We start from the raw sequence: 16153 nt of genomic DNA on the forward strand, positions 1-16153 counted from the left end.
CCCTGGGCCGCGCAGGGGCTGGGCGGGGACCGGGTTTCGTGCAGCAAGGGGCAAAGCCGGGCCGAGGCCGGAGCCTGGGTGGGGAGCGGGGGAGACCGGCCCGTCCGTGGGGAGCCCCAGTCGCGGCCCTTCCTGCTTCTACTGGCGCAGGGAAGCACCTGCCGTGCTCGGCTTGGGCACGAGAGGGCAGCAGACACCGGCGGAGCCCAGGTGCTTGGGAGCTGGCGGCCCCCGGCCCCCCGGGGCTGGGGCCGGGCACCCCTTGGAGAGGCGGGGGCAGTGCGGCAGGGACCCGCCCTTCCTGCTCCGGACAAAGCCTCCTCCTGGCTGCCCGGAGCCGGCTCCCGCTTGACCTTCACTGTGCCAGGAAAGGAATGCGGGCACGGAGCCCTGGCAGAGGCGGGGGAGGACGGGGCCCTGCCGAGCGGCCTGTGCCCCTGAGCGAGCGGGGGCGGGGAGCTGCTGTCCAGCCGGGCTGGAGGGCATGGACCCATGGCACCCATGAGCTCCCCCAGCCCGGCCGGCTGCAGAAGGCCCTGTGTCCCCCCACCCCCATGCCCCTCTCCAGGCAGACTCCGGTCAAGGCCATAAACTCTTTATTTAAAGAACCAACCACGTTATTAAATATTATTTCAAAATAATGATAAAACCGCAGGTTAAGGCAGTGTCCATCCGTGGCCCGCCGCCCCCCCCTCCCCCCCGGCCGCCGCGGGGTCGGTCCCGGGGAAGAGGAAGCGGGTGCACAGAATTATATTACCCTTTATCCATAGAAAAATAAAACTCTGCGGGCGGCGGGCGGGGTTAGCGCGGTTAGAGCAGCGCGGTTAACCGGTTACCGACAGACCTCCCGCCACCGGCTGCGGGGCCACCCCCGCCCACGACTCGCCGGGCCCGCGTCTTTCCCCCAAGCGCTCCACCGCCACGAGGCGCGGCGACACCCCCGCAGGGCCTCGGGGAGCGGAGACAGCACCCCTGTCAAGACCCGGGAGAGGGGAACGGGGCGCTCACGAGGCCCCGGGGAAGGGGACAGGGCACACCGCAGAGCACCGGGGAGGGGGACGCCCCCCCCTCGAAGTACCGGGGCGTGGGACAAGGCACCGTCGAAGGGCACCGAGAAGGGGAACAGGCCCCGCCGCGAGGCCCCGGAGAACAGGGACAGGGCCCCGGGGAGCGGCGGGGAGGGAGCACGAGGCCGCGGACGTGCCGGAGGGGTGCCTAGGGCAGCAGGGCGCCGGGGCCCAGCACCCGCCGGGCGGCGCGGTACAGCAGGCGCGAGTACCAGTGCAGACCGGTGTCGTTGCCGGTGGCGGGGCCGGTGCTGGTGCCGGGCAGCAGCGAGAGCAGCCCGTGTGCCAGGCGCAGCGGGGCGAAGGCGCGGTGGGCCCAGCCGTGGCTCTCCAGCGCGGCGTAGCACGAGGCCAGCACGCCGTCCACCAGCAGCGTCCCGTGGGCCGTGAGCGGCGCGTAGACCCCCCGCGCCTCGGCCCGCCACACGCGCAGCACCCGCGCCGGCTGCAGCCCCTGCCCCGCGCCGCGCCGCGCCAGCACCGCGTCCCCGGGCCGCAGCCGTCGGGCGAAGACGGGCGCGAAGCCGGCGGAGCCGTTGGCCGCGGCGAAGACCAGGTGCGAGGGCGTGAGCAGCAGGCGCCGGCCGGGCCGGCCCGTCTCCACGGCCACGAAGGCGGCGCGGCGGCCCGGGTCGCGGTGCAGGAACAGCAGCACCTCGGTGGGCACCAGGCGGCCGCCCGGCTCCGCCGCCAGCACCCAGTCCCCGCGCCGCAGCTCCGCCAGGCCCCGGCGCTCGCCGCTGCGCAGGGTCACCGTGGCGTCGCCGGGGAAGCAGCCGCCCGTGCGCACGGCCAGCGCGTTATCTGCGGGGAGGTGGGGGGCGGTTAGCGAGGTGGCAGCCGCCCGCCAGGACGGAAGGGCCGGGGCGCGGGCAGCCTGGGCTCCAGGGAGGGAAACTGAGGCACGGGAAGGATGGGGAAACTGAGGCACGGGGAAAGGGTGGAAACTGATGCATACGGAGGGAGGGGAAACCGAGGTACGGGACGGGGGCATGCCCCTCTCCGGGAAGGGAGCCCGGGCGCTGCCCCTCACCCGCCTTGACGGAGACGTGGACATGCGCCTTGGACTCGTAGTGCACCCAGTCGAAGCCGGCCTCGACGGCCAGGCGCGCCAGCAGCCCGTACTTGTCGCGGTCGCGGTCCGACGTGGTGATGTCCAGCGCCCGCCCCTCGTAGTGCAGCGACTCGGGCAGGTGGTGCCCGTCCTCGTCCCAGCCCTCGGTCACCCGCAGCTTCACGCCCGGCCACATGTTCATCACGGCGATGGCCAGTGCATTCACCCGCTCCTTGCAGCGCTGGGTGGGGAGGGCACGTGAGCCCACGCCCCCCGCACGGGGGGAACCCAGGTGTCCTGCCCCCCCCAGCCTCCAGCTCTCCAATCCCCCCCCCCCCCCGCTGCATTCACCCCGCAAAGGGTTGCGGGACGGGGGCGTGGAGCCAGGCCGGGGAAGGAGCCAGGACCCCGGCGGGCTGGGGGTGCGGGTCCCGGGCTGACGTTTGGGACACTGGGAATGGCTGTCCCCAGGTCCTGGCCTCGCCTCCCGTTGCCGCAGGACGTGGACCGACCCCCCCCCCCCGGCCTCCCTGACCCACCCGAGGCAACTGCAACCCCCGCCGGTCCCGGGGGGGAGGGACCCGCTGGGAGCAGGGCAGGAGCCGCGCGTGGCCCTGCAGGAGGCGGACGAGAGGGGCCAGGACTCCTGGGTTCCCCCGGGGGGGGGCCCACATGAGCCGGAGCGGGGACCTCGGGGCCGGGGAGGCCCACAGACCAACCCCCCCCTCCCACCCCAGCCGGCAGCTAGACCCCTCCCCACCGCCTCCAGCTCCGGCTTGAATTTCACTCGCGGCACCGGCCTTTCCTTCCTTCCTTCCTTCCTTCCTTCCTTGCTTCCCCCGCCGCGGGCCCGGGCCCTTAACCCCTCGGGCGCCCGGCGCCGCTCCTGCCCCCCCTCCCCGCGCCCCTCCCGCAGAGCCGCAGCGGGGGGCGGGGGGGAGCGGGGCCGGAGCGGGGCGCCGCTGGCACGCGGGGAGCGGGGGGCCGAGGAATGCGTCCCCCCCGCTCCCGCTCCGCGCCGGCAGCACAATGAGCCGCTTTCCAGCCCGGCCATGACCTAACCCGGCGGGAATCCGAGCCCGGGGCCCGGGGCCCGCACGCCGCCGCTCCGCACAAAGGGCCCTTTCAGCCTCCCCGCGCCCCCGGGCCCGGCCGCGCGGGGGAGAGGGCAGCGCGGCCCGGCCCCGGCCCCGGCTCCGGCTTGGACCGGGGGCGCCTGCGGAGGGCCGGGAGGGGCCCCGGGACCCGCCACTGCCCCCTGGGTGCAGCCCCCCCGCTGGGCCCGGGGCTCAGCCCGGCTCCCACGCCCGGCCGCCCCCACGGGAAGGGCTGGCCTCGGCCGCGGGTACCCCCGGGCTCCGGTGCGGGTGGGAGCGAAGCCTGCGGGTGGGTGTGGAGGGGGGGCGGAGCTGCCGCCTGGACCACGGGCCGCCTGCGTTGCTATGGAGACCGGATGACTTGCCCCCCGGTGACAGCCAGGAGCATCCCCCCAGCGCCGGGCCCGAGAGAGCCCGCAGCCCCCCCCTACCCAAGCCCCCCCTCGCAGCAGCCGCGTGGGCCGCGGGAATCCTGACCTGGACCAGCCGGGGCCGCTGGGCACCAGCTGCGCGGGGGACGGAGCCGGAGCTGCCCCGGGTCAAGGACAGGGTACGGGAGCTGCCAGTCGCCCCCCTCCCACCCCGCACGGGAACTGGGAAACTGAGGCAGGCGGGGCAGGGAGCCGGGCGATGTTCGCCCGAGCCCAGGACGGGGTTTGGTGCCTGGTGCCACCTCCCCGGCCCAGCTGGGCAGCTTTCCTCACCCCTCCCCCCCCCCCACGCAACGGACCCAGGCGTCCGAGCCCCGCGGCACGCGGCGGCCGCCCACGGACACGCGAGGAGCAGAAATGTCCCGGGCGCGGCGCTGGCGCCAGCGGGGCTGGGAGTGGCGTGTCGCCGCGTGGGGGTAGCCTCGCGGCCGCGGGGCTCGAGCCGGGACCCTGCCCCAGCCCCCGCCACAGCCGCAGCCGGGAGGAACCCGCGCGGGGAGCCCTGGGTGGGGGGCGGGGGCAGGTCCGCACCTGGGCTGCTCCCGCAGCTAGCACGCCTGGGTCCCGCTCTAGACCCTCCCGTGCCTCAGTTTCCGCAGCTGGGAAGCGACGGGGCGCCCCCCGGGTCCCGCGAAGCTGTTCAGCACACGGCCCCTCCCGGGCTGGGTTTGGACGGGTCCCCGCACCTGCCCCAGCTGCCCCGGAGCCGAGAGCGGGGAAGGGGAGATCCCGGCCGCCCACCGGGGTCCTGTCAGCCCCGATCCTGGAGCCGCGAGCAGGGAGCAGGACCAGGGGCGCACCCCGGCGGCCCCGATCCCGGCTCCTGGCGGCGGGCGGGCGCTCACCTCGGTCATGAGCCGGTCGGCGCCCGTGTTCTCCTCGTCCTTGAAGATGATGTCGGGGTTGTAGTTGGGCACCAGGGCGCGGAAGCGCTCCGAGCCCCGCGCCACCCGGCCCTCGGCCCGCCCGCTAGCGCCCAGCGTCCGCTCCGCCACGCCGGGCACCGACTGCTTGTAGAGCAGCGGCGCCAGGTGCTTCCGCGCGTAGCGTCGCCGCCCCACCGGGGCCCGACCCGGGCCGCAGCCCGCCGCCGGCCCGGCCAGCGCCAGCGCCAGCACCGGCACCAGCACCAGCACCAGCCGCCGGCGCATGGTCCCGGGACCGGGGCCGGGGCGGGGGCCGTCCGCAGCCGCGCTCAGTCGCCCGGGGCGGGCATGGCCGGAGCGCGGAAGCCGCGTCTTGTAGCGGCCGCGGTGCCAGGGGCGGGTCGGAAGCGCTCCCTCCCCCGCACACCCACGGCTGGGCTGGCAGGGCCCGCTCCAGCCCCCCGCCCCGTGCCCAGAGCCCGGCCCCCGCCAGAAGCCATGGCAAACTGCCCCCCCACCCACACCCCGTTAAGGCAGCCCCAGCCTGGGATGAGGGGCTGTGATTTCAACCTACCCACCCTGCACCCTGGCTCCAGCCCCCCCACCTGCCCTGAGCCTGCTGGGCCCTGCAGTGGGGGAAGCTGCAAAGGCCGGGGTAAAGGGGCACAGGGACCCACCACCCCCAGACTCCCCCACTCTACACATCCCAAGCCCCCTGCACTGGGGGAAGATGCAGCCCTACTGCAGCAGGTGCCACTGGCAGCCCTGGGGCCAGGCCACCAGCCCAGGCTTCCCACCTCTGGCTGGAAGCTCCCTCCCCAGGCCCTGTGCCCAGAGCAGCCCAGGGTGAGAGTGGGCAGTACCGGCCTTGTTTCCTGCCATATAAACCTGGCTTCCTGTGCTTCCTGCTGGCCCCAGTGGGAAGGGGCAGCATGAGGGCCAGGCACCCATGTTGCAGCAGGCAGCCTGCCCGTGTTGGGCTGGGGCAGGATGGGCGGGTGGGCTCAATGTGTGGCAGCTTCCACTCTACTCCCTCCCCTGAAGAGTGACTGGAAGCATGGGGGAAGTGTGCAGAGGGGAGCTGGGGCAACAACCCCTTCCCTGCCACCCATGTGCTATGGCTGCCCCCAGGACCGCTCTGCCAGTGCCCCTCATTCCCCCAGCTCTCAGCAACTCTGCAGCCCAAGCCCCCTCCCATCCCTAGTGGGCCCTTGGGACTGGGGCCATGAGCCCAGCAGGGAGGAGGGGGAAGATGAGCCCATCAAAGCCAGGAACACACCCACCCACCCGGAAGGCCAGCCCTCACCTTTGCCCTCCCTCCTTCCCTGCCGCCACCCCCTGAGGTGGGCGGGGGACAGGGTGGGGGAGGGGGGGGGTCTGGAAAAGACTCATTAGCTCCAGGCAGGAAGAGGACTAATTATAAGCTGGGAGCCACTAGGTAAGCCGCATGCTGAGAAGGGAAGAGGCATGTGAACAAGTGTGCCTGGTCCATGTGCATGCACACGTGTGCAAGTAAGCTGGGCCCTGCTACCAGGAGCCCCCAGCCCTGCACACACACCATGGACCCCAGGCAGGGGCAGGCATGTAGGGCATAAAGGGGCTGACTGTGCCAGGCCCTGGCCTGGCCCCCATAGCCAGGTGACCCCCCCCCAAAGAAAGGGCCTTACTTTTTCTTAAAAAAAAAAAAAGACACCACTTGGATTTATTACTCTAGGCAAGTAACAACAGACCCAACACACACTTACACTCAACACAGTTGGGGCAGGCAGGGGTGAACAGCCCAGGGGCCTAGCTGCCCCCTCCCCTACCTGCATGTTCACAGTAACAGACAAGGCCTGGGATTCACACCCTGAGACTGGTCCCCTCCTCCTCCCCGCTGGGAGATGCCAGCCAGGCCTGCTGCCCTTCTCCCCTCTGCCCGCCCCATACGCTCAAGCCTGGTCCATCCCCCTGCACCAGGGGCTCCCTTCTGCCCCTGGTCTAAACCCACACCTGCCCCCCACCCCATCCCTAAAAACTGCGGACGGTGCACGATTTAGTGTCCCAGGAAGCTCCTGAGAGGTACATGAATGTGCCCGAGGCACCAGCCCCAGGGAGCAAGGGGGAAATGGGTACAGGGTCAAGGCCACCATCCCAGCCAGCAGGGCTGGGTAGCAGTGGCTGTAGTGCGACACTTTGAACATGTAAACGTGGCCCCGGAGCCCCTGCTGGGAGGAAGATGAGGTAGCAGGAGAGCAGCTCCAGGGCCTGGCCTCTTGCACCAGCAGCTTCCCTCTCGCTCCAGGCTCCCAGGGGCTGGGGCACATGGTAGGTGGGAGCCTAGGGCCCTACTCGGCACCAGGGTGCCTGGGAGCTGCCACCTGCACCATGAAGGGTGGGGGGTCCTTGCCCCTCTGGGGTTCTTTGATTCTCTGGCTCAGAACGCATAAAACAAACAAATCCTTTGAGATGGACGGGGGGCACCAAGATCCTGGCCCCAACCCTGCTGTCAGCACCTTGTCCTAGCTCATCTTGCAGGGTTGGCGTGTACGGGCCACGGGTAGCGACAGCTTGTGCAGACCTGGGAGGGAGGGAGGGTGGTCAAAGACAGCAAGCACTCACAGCCCCCTCCCCTCTCAGTGCATAAGCCCCCACTACCAGCACAGCCATGGCTCAGGCAGGGCAGGGCAGGGCAGGGCAGGGCAGCCCCCCCACTCACAAAGGGCCCAAAGCACCTGCTAAAGCCAAGCCAGCTGCTCCCTCCCCAACCCCAAAGCCCCCCAGGCTCACCGAAGGCGCGGATGAGCTCAGCTTGCACGGCCCACGTAAACTTCTTGACAAGGCAGAGGGCAGCCAGGGCAGCGAAGAGCACGTTGTAAAGGAACACGAGGTAGAAGTTCCCCAGCCAGTCGAAGCGGCCAAAGTCACCCAGGAGGTCGAAGCGCGTGATGCCTGTCGGGGGGAAATGCCATGAGGACCAGGGGCCCCCCAGGCTGGCTGGTAACTTTGCCCCTCCACTTGGGGGAGGCTGGGGGCTGCTGCAGGGCCTCACCTAGTGTCCTGGAGAAGACAGGCAATGCCGAGCTGAGTACTAGCAGGGATACGCAGTTCCCGATGATCTGGGGAAGGGAAGAGCCTTGGGTCCTGGGAGCCGGTTGTCCCCCTTCAGGCACGTGGCCCCCCTACTGCAGCTCAGCCCCCTCCTCACCCTTGGAGAACAAGGGCCCCACAAGCCCCCTACTCAGCTGGGCCATGATGCAGAGGGTGAATGGGCCTAGGTTAGAGTTCAAGCCTTCATAAAGACCCTCCCCACCCAACATCTCATCATAAACTGCCCCCCAACCTGCCAGGCCTGCAGCACCTTTGTGCAGCCAGTGCAGGAGGCAGAACAGGAGCTCCAGGGAGGGGGGTACCTAGGCCCCAGCTTGGGGCAGACCTGGGAATTAAACCCAGGAATCCTGAGGGCAGCTGCCCCTCACCCCTCTGGTGCCAGGTGGGCTTTGGCCACACTGCAATTGCAGCACCAATGAGGGGCAGGTTCTTTTTACCTTAGTCATAGGGGTATCCTGCTTCTGGGGGAGCAGCCTCATGAACAGGGAGGAGCTGTAGAAGCCCACAACGGAGGAGACCATCAGGTAGCTGAGCCAGGGGTCAAGGAAGACTGAGCAAAACCAGGGGGGAAAGCAAATGCACCAGACTGCAGCAGCAAGGGAGGGGTAAAGAGCCAGGTCCTGTGGGGTAGATCCCAACTGAGGGCCGGGGGTAGCTCAGCCAAGGATACAAGATGAGAATGACCTGGAGGGCAGCGCCAAAGGAGCCAAAGATGGAGAAGGAGACCTTACCCAGGGGTGCGTCCTGTGGGAGAGCACAGGAGGGGGTGGGTTGGGGCAGGACTCCCAGCACATGCCTATGCATGTAGCAGTAAGCCCTGCCACCTCCCAAAAGGACCCCCTCCAACACTTCCACCCCAGCCACCAGCTGAGGCCCAAACTCACACCAGGCCCTGCAGAGACCAAGACAGGGCAGAGGGGATGAGATGCAGCAAAGACACCCTCAGGCTCCTCCACCCACTCCCACAAGGCCCGTACCTGGGTGCCCCGTGGCATGGCAGCATCGTACAGCAGCAGCTCCAGCACGTGGACGCACACGACCAGCACGGAGATGCCCTGGGCAGGGAGCAGTAGGTGAGGGTAGGACATAGCACCCAGGGCCCTGCCACATGGAGGGGGCTCCTGGACAGGTTCTGACACCCAGAGGGCAGCAGGTACCATGAGGGCAGGGTGAGACATCCCCTCTCCTCAGCTGGTCAGTGCCAGGACTGGGATGGAACCCAGGAGTCCTAGCTCCCAGCCCCCACCCCTCCAGGGACAGGTCTCTCCCAGGCAGCCCAATACTGGGCACTGGGTGAATAGAGCAGGGGGCAGCCTTCTCCTCCCTGCAACGCCCATCCCCACCAGCCCAACCACTCACCGTCAGTGCCAGCAGGCACAGCATGGCCAGGGGGTATCCCAGGTTCCTCTGCCAGGGGGATGCTCGTTGTCGCAGCTCTGCCAGCAGGCACAGGGAGCCTAGTGAATGGCTGGCAGGGGGCTGCCGAGCCTCCCTTCCCTACCAGCCCAACAGCTCCCAGCCTGTCCCCATAGGACCACCTCCCCCAGCACCCCAAAGCAGAGCAGGGAAATGGATCTGCCCAGCACCGTGCAGCTGGAACCAGAACCCAAATGTCTGAGCACACCACACCCCACCCAAGCTCCTTACCCAGCGCCATCCTCCGGCTCCGGATGACCAGGAGCTTCTCCCGCAGCACCGCCACATTCAAGTTCAGCCAGCAGGAGGCTGTGCCTGGAAGCAGGGAGGTTAGCATGGCAGGAGACTTTTGACTCCAGAGGGAGTGGGGGTCTGGGTAGCCCAACCCCTCCACCCCCATAGCACTCACTGGAGGAGATCTTGCGGGAGATGGCAGCTTCCTCAAACCCGGTGCAGCTCAGCTGTTCATCCAGGTCCTCCAGCAGCTTTGGGGAGAGGGCAGAGCATTATTGGTACTTCTGACACCCATGTATGCTCCCACCCAAGGATGCCAGGGCTGGAAAGGGTGGGGGGTGTCCAGTCAGGGCAAGAGGGGTCCCAAGCCACCCCCTGCCTCTGCCCTGTGGCAGAGTCCAGCCAGCCTGGAGAGGTTGGGGCTCCAGAGAGGGGGGAATCCTTACCCTCGGCTTCACCAGCAGCTTCCCAGTGACAGTGAACATGCGCGAGAGCCCGAAGGGTGTGCACACTGCGGGCACAGCCAGGAGTCAGAGCTGGTGCCCACCACAGCCCCTGTGGGCCACCAGGGGGCACTGCGCCCTCAGCAATGGCAGCAGCATCAGGGGCCTCAGCAAGGGGGGGGGGGGTGGAAAAGCAGACTTTGCACTGCTCCTGGTAGGCATGGAGTTGGGGGCAGAGCTTGGTGCCAGGGTGGACTGCAGTGATGGGAAGAGAAGCAGTGGGGAGCAGGGCCCTGCTGTAAGCCCCAGGGCATGGACAGGAGGACCCCAACCCAGGTGCAGAAGGCAGGGACCGGGGGGAGGGGTCTCAGCATGGATCCCCAAGCCCCCCCTAAACAAAACAAACAAAAAACCTCAACAACAACTTACAGAGCAGCAGCAGCATGCCAAAGAGGGAGATGCAGGAGTAGAGGTAAGGCAGATAGTACTCCCACAGGTCTGCAGGGCACAGGGGTTCACGTCAGGGGCTGTCCTGTATGGTGGGACAAGTCCCCACGCCAGGGATTCCAGGAAGGGAAGGGGTTCATTCCCCACCAGCAGACAAGGAAGTAACCCAGGACCGCTGAGCCACGCACCCCCTCTCCGGAGCTGGGGGCAGAAGCCAGGAGTCCTGGGAGCCCAACCTCCAGAGTCCTCTGCTAAGGGGGCTGCCCCATCACCTCCGAGGCCACCCAAGTGCTCCCCAGTCAGACCCCTTCTGCCCCCCTCAGGGCTGCACTCACCGTAGAGGGACTCGCGGCTGGCGGCATCATTGTCGATGATGGCCGACGCTACCCAGACCATACCCAGCACCAGCAACGTCAGCAGCAGCAGCACCACGAAGGTCTCGTACACCCTGGCCATGATGCCCTGCAGAGGGTGGAGTGTCTGATGGGGGTGTGGGGGGGAGGGGGGGGATGGAGGAGGGCAGGGGTAGGGACAGGGGCGGGCTGGTACCTTCTTAGATCCGGCAAAACCCTCTGCCTCAGTGAAGAAGTAGGCAAAGGGCATGAGGAAGACAAGGGAGAGGTTGGAGAAGAGGAAGATCAGGTTCCAGAGGCCTGGGTGGAGGAGACAGGTGGGTTGGTGCAAGGCTGGACCCATGGGCCCTACCTAGGGCATTTCCAGGACCACCCCCATCCCTGCTGCGCTGTGCCCTGTCCCCCTCTGCCCTCCCTCCTGCTGGCACCCCTGGCCCAGCCCTGGAGCTAACACAGGGCAGAGGGTTGGGCACTCACCGTGGACCAGGGAGCCATTGAGCCACTGGATGTAGTAGTTCTGGGGGAAGGAGAGCAGCACCTCATTGCTAATGATAGAGAAGGGCAGCAGGAGCACAGCACCCAGCGAGACAGCCAGTGTGAATGTGCACATCCACAGCCTGCAGGAGGGAACAGGCTGCCTGAGCTGCCCTGGTCTGAGCCCCTGCCCCCACACCAGGGCACCCAGACATGCTGGCCTGCAAAGGGATGTCACAGGCCCCTCCCTGCCCATTACCCACGGGGAGATGCCAGTTGCTGCTGGATTGCAAGTAGGGAACAGCCCAGGGGCAGCTGCCCTGGACACGAGTTGGGGTGGCATGAGTCCGGCCAGGTCTCAGCACATTGCGCCTGGAGAGGAATGTGTTTGCGTGCATGTACGTGGGGGGGGGTCTGCAGGAGGCAGGGGCAGGCACTCACGCGATCCTGTTGACAGTAGCGTCCTCGTCATCGTGCACTGTAGAGAGAGAGCAGGGACTGAGCCCAGGACTGCAGGAGGCCCCAGCCAGAGCTGGGCTGGGTAAGGAGGGGGTTCCAGCACTAAAGGCAGGGGGCTCAGCCCCCTCCCCCAGCTTTAACCCACACCCAGGTCCCCTCTGGTCCATCAGTCCTTCCCCTCAGCTTCATCTGCCCAAGGCTCAGCCCCCACAACGCAGAGGCAGTGATGGGACAGGCATCATGGAAATGGTCCCCCTGAGGAAGCTACGCCAGGCAGCATCTCCTTAGGGGCAGCACCTCCCTTGGAAGCAGGGCCAGCAAGGGCCCGGGTAGAGACAGGGGCCAGGAGCTGTCAGTACAGGAGAGGGGAGAGTGCATGGGCCAATTCCAGTATATTTATAGCCCTGCTGACAGGCCTGGTGAGGTGTAAACAGCGCTGGCCACAGCCCCGCTCCCCTGCCAGCAGCAGCAGCTGGGGCACAGCAGGCACCAGGGTGGGGGTGCCATGGGTCTGACTGCACTGGCTGGTGCATCCCCAGGCACCTGCTCCCACAGAGCTCCCCGTCTCTGGCACAGGGCAGCCCCCGCTGTGCATGTGCCTGGCTTGGCTATGCCCTGGCATCTGGGGCAGGGTAGGGAGGCCCAGCTTAGCAAAGGCAGGAGCCCATGATGCCAGGCTGGCAGAGACAGTAGCTGGCTAGGAGCCCCTCACCCGGGGCCCTTCCCTGCCTGTTCCCAGGCTCCCGCAGTCCCTGGGAGGGAAGCACTTGTTACCAAGCCAGGGAACACGCTGGTCTCCCAGTGCTGTGGGGAGGTTGGGGGGGGGGGGGGGAGGCTGCCATGGTAACCAGGGGAGATTTCCCACAGCAACCAATGCCATGGCAATGGGATGGCAACAAGCAGGGGTAAACAAGCCGAAGGAGGCTCCCTGGAGGGGCAGCCGCTGCAGAGGGCTGTGAACCGGCCCTGGGAGTTGAGGCACAAGGGTGACCAGCCCAGCCCCCCACTACCTGTAGTGAAGTCCGCATGCTTCTTGAAGCGGGCTATGACCACGTGGCAGAGGAGATAGAGGCTGGTGAAGAGCAGGGCACAGATCTGTGTGGACATCATGGGTCAGACTTCCCCCTCCACTTCCCTGGGCTTGTAGCCTCAAGCAGCAGCTACCCATGCCTTGCCTCTGGAGCTGGGACACCTGCCTCTCCTGCAGCCCCCCCCAAGCTGCCAGCCAAGCACCTGCCACCCTGCTCCCCCCCAGGACAGAGGGAGGGCAGGGTCTGCCTGGGCCCTGCTGGAGCCCTCCCAGCCCCAGAGCATGCACGCCTCTGATATTGGGGGAGCAGCACCCTGTCCTATCATGCCGGCTGGTCACCTTGGCCTACTCAGGGGCAGGAAGGGGGTGACGTCTCCTTCAGGGACTGATCTGAGCAGCTCTGAGATTAACCCTGCTCTGATCCCAGCTGATCCCCCCCTGCCTGGTCCTGCTCCCAACACACACACACACACACACGGGAGGTGACACCACTGCTGGTTTGGGTGGGGCGGTGGAAGGCAGCAGAGGACGTGGAACTGGAAGGTTCAACCCCCAGCCCTGGTCAGCGGCACCAGGGGTTGCAGCAAGTCAGGGGCTGAGCCAAGGCCCTTGCTGTACAGGGCAGGTACACAAGAGGGAGGTGTAGAAGTGTCCCGTTCCGTCCCCAGCCCTGGGGCCTCTGCCAGGGCAGCAGCCAGGAGCCTCTGCCCCCACCCCGGCCCCACACCCAGCTCCGAGGTCCACGTTTTAAGAACAGTGACCTTTCCTCCCTCGTGGACGCGGCACAGAGTGGGCAAAGGTCGGCCTGAACCTGTCGCCCGAAGGAGCAGCAGCACAGACACCTTTACCCTCCCCTGTCTCCCCCTCCCCTGACCTCCGGGCTCCACTCCCGATGCAGCAGTCAGCAGAGCTGGCTCTGGGCACCCTTGCACCCCAGAAGCAGAGGGCACCTGGGGCCTGGCTGGCAGTGCCCACCCATGACCCCCAGCAGGAGAGGCTGGTCCAGAGCATGGGACACAGACTGCCTATGCTAGGTCCATGAGGCTGAATGGGCAGGGCTGACACCACTGCCCTGGGTGTAGGAAATGCCTCCATAGCCAGCCTGGCTCAGGCAGCAGCCAGGCATGCGGCTGGGCTGGTCCAGGCAGGGCCCCAGCACCAGAGTGGCAGTAATGAATGGCCCAGTCTTTAACCCTTTCAGGCAATGGGAGGCCAAAGTAATGCTGCCCATGCCCTCCTACAGGCAGTGGCCGGTGTCCCCTCCTCCACCCAGCAGGCAGAGGGACTAATGCTAAGGGATCTAGGATGGGAGTGCAAATCTCCCACGGGGAGGGTCAATGGGACACAGCCAGTGCCAGGTCCATGGTGCTGGACACCTGCCTGCTGGCAGAAGCTGCTCCCCGGCCTTGCCCTGCTGCACCTTGCGGAATCCCAGGGCAGCGAGGGCAAGGTGGGGCCAGCACCACACAGCCATGCAGAGCCCAAGGGAGGCAGCAGCACTCGGCTGGGGCAGGGCAGGGGCCCGCTCCAGGCAGAGCTCCCTGGCAGGCTCCAGGCTAGGGTAAACAGGCATCACCACGCACCGACCCTCATGAGCGAGACCTGGGCCCTCCAACCCCCATGCCCACCTGGCACTGCGCTGCAACCTTGGTCCACCCCTGCCCAGGGGCACATACGTCAGATGCCTGGACATCGTGTGGGCGTGCCTGGGCACTCCTCCCCAGCACCACAGGAGGGGACTGGGAGCTCAGGCTCCCGGGGTCCGTTCCCACCGCTGAAGCCAGCTCCTGGTCCTGCCTCTTGTGCCCTCCATCACATTGGCAGGGATCGGCACCAACCCTCACGGCTGAGCCCAGCACCTGGCTCAGGACTGGGGGGGCAGAGAAGCCCACACGGCGGCACCCAAGGGAGGGGAAGCCTCCCATTTGAAGGTGCAAGCTTTGCCAACAGACCTGACCCTGGAGAGGCCCCAGGGCAAGAGGCACAGGTGGGGAAGTTCTCTAGTCCCAGACACCACTGCTGATCTCAGCTCCGCATGAACAGCAAGCAGGGCCTCCCTCCCTCAGGCTGCCAACTGGGACAGCTGGGCCCCATTACACAGGCACCTGCAGCTGTCCTCATGGCCCCCCTGCCAGCAGAGCTGGGCGCATTCAGGAGGAGTTTGCTGCAGCCCTAGCTAGGAGCCACTTTAACTTCTCAGACCCGGGGACCTGCACACGCCTAGATCCCCTGCACTGGGGGACCCCCATGAGCACCCGCTCCCCACTCCCAGCCAGAGTTGAGAACCAGCTCTGCCAATACTTGGCTGCAGCCCTGAACCAGGCTGCCCCGGTCTCCAACACAGAGAAACATGGGGTTAAGCCTAGATAGGGTGCTGGCAGACAAGGCCAGCAGGGTCCCCCGCTCCTCTCCCATTCATTTCCAAGCCCAGCCAAAGACCACCAACACCCATGGGCACAGTCCTGGCACTGCAGGGAGTCCCAGCAGGGGATGAACCAGGCCCCCTGCCCATCCCGTCCCTCTGCAGAGCCCGGCAAACCACAGGGCCTGCCCCACCTGCACCTAGCCAGGCCGCCCCCCACCGACACGAGGTCTGCTGGGAGCCCCCAAGCCGCTGCTGGAGCCAGCCCCAGAAGCACGTTTCCAAGCTGCTGCCGCCTCATTTCCAGAGATGAGTCTAGCCCAGGATCGCCCCTCGCCCAGGTGCTCCTGGGGCACAAGAGGAGGGACAGAGCCCCCCCAGGGCCCAGGCTCCGCCAGTCCCTTGGCCCGGCCAGCGGATCACAGTGGGGGCTGCTGTCACCCTCCAGCCCTTGGCTGGGATCACCTGGTGAGCAAGGCGGGGGGCACCGCGGGACCCGTGCCCTGGCGCTGGCACGGCACGCCAGGCTGGGCAGCTGTCCCCGGGCGCAGGCCAGTCCCCGAAGAGACGCTTCTCAGGTCACCGCTTTCCAGCAGCCGCAGAGGCCGGGCCAAGGGACGCGCAGCCAGGGGCGTCGGGTGTCTCAATAACAACCTCCGCGACCTGCTCCCGGAGCGGTCCCGGCCGCACCGCGCGGGCGCTGGGGCCCCAGGCAGGTGCCTCCCGGGCTGCCACGGGGGGGCGGTACCTCCCCTGGGGAGAGACGGGCCGGGGTGGACGGGGCAGCCCGCGGGACCCCGGGACAGGGGGAAAAGAGCCGAGCCGAGCCGAGCCGAGCCCCCGCCGCCCGCACTCACGAGGCACTCCCGGACCCAGTCGTGGAAGAGCCGCTCCCGCACCGACAGCGCGTCCCGCTCGCCGGGCTCCATCGCCCACCAGCATGGTGGAGCGGGGGCTGCCCCGGGCCCTCCCGGCCCCGTCGCTGCGGCCCCTTTAAGCCAGCGCCCAGCCCGGATCCGCCGTGTCCGCCGCCCGCTACGAAGTGTCCGCCGCGTTCCGCTCTTAAAGGGCCCCGCACCCCTCCCGCCCGCCGGGGCGGTGCCGGCCCCGCTCATTGGCCGCCGATACTTGAATGAGCCGCTCCTCATTGGCTGGGTCCGGCGACTGGGAGGACCGTGATAGGCTGAGCGCTGAGCCCGTCTCCTGCCGCCCGGGGAAGGGGAAGGGGAAGGGGAAGGAGAAGGAAGCCCCTTTCCAGCCCCGCAGGGCTCGTGCGGACACGTGGTCGGGCCGAGGCGATCGTGCACTCGCAGCTGGGGTCGAGCCGGAG

The 16153-nt window shown here is 67.7% G+C and overlaps 2 protein-coding genes across 5 annotated transcripts; both read right to left on the bottom strand.

The window, feature by feature from the left end:
- Positions 1-579: 579 nt before the first annotated feature.
- On the bottom strand, positions 580-4920 carry DHH (desert hedgehog signaling molecule). Of its 2 annotated transcripts, none has more exons than XM_014599627.3 (3): positions 4495-4920; positions 2101-2362; positions 580-1871 (listed from the first exon to the last, which is right to left on the bottom strand). In XM_014599627.3, the coding sequence occupies exons 1-3, from the start codon at positions 4798-4800 to the stop codon at positions 1216-1218; spliced, it is 1224 nt and encodes a 407-aa protein (XP_014455113.2). In that variant the 5' UTR covers positions 4801-4920; the 3' UTR covers positions 580-1215. The 2 variants fall into 2 exon arrangements, with proteins under 2 accessions (XP_014455113.2, XP_059575292.1); XM_059719309.1 differs by lacking the exon at positions 4495-4920 and adding an exon at positions 2882-3560.
- Positions 4921-6145: 1225 nt separating this feature from the next.
- Positions 6146-15876, bottom strand: LMBR1L (limb development membrane protein 1 like). 3 transcript variants are annotated; one of them, XM_059719294.1, is made up of 17 exons: positions 15681-15876; positions 12442-12526; positions 11414-11450; positions 10976-11115; positions 10695-10717; positions 10481-10607; positions 10128-10196; positions 9702-9766; positions 9431-9506; positions 9253-9336; positions 8965-9041; positions 8583-8660; positions 8276-8349; positions 8043-8133; positions 7547-7613; positions 7285-7446; positions 6146-7075 (listed from the first exon to the last, which is right to left on the bottom strand). In XM_059719294.1, the coding sequence occupies exons 1-17, from the start codon at positions 15750-15752 to the stop codon at positions 7017-7019; spliced, it is 1386 nt and encodes a 461-aa protein (XP_059575277.1). In that variant the 5' UTR covers positions 15753-15876; the 3' UTR covers positions 6146-7016. The 3 variants fall into 3 exon arrangements, with proteins under 3 accessions (XP_059575277.1, XP_059575275.1, XP_059575276.1); XM_059719292.1 differs by having other exon boundaries at positions 10695-10798; XM_059719293.1 differs by lacking the exon at positions 12442-12526 and having other exon boundaries at positions 10695-10798.
- Between the last annotated feature and the right edge of the window lie 277 nt (positions 15877-16153).

The sequence above is a fragment of the Alligator mississippiensis genome, chromosome 15, assembly GCF_030867095.1.
Source record: "Alligator mississippiensis isolate rAllMis1 chromosome 15, rAllMis1, whole genome shotgun sequence".
NCBI lineage: Eukaryota > Metazoa > Chordata > Crocodylia > Alligatoridae > Alligator > Alligator mississippiensis.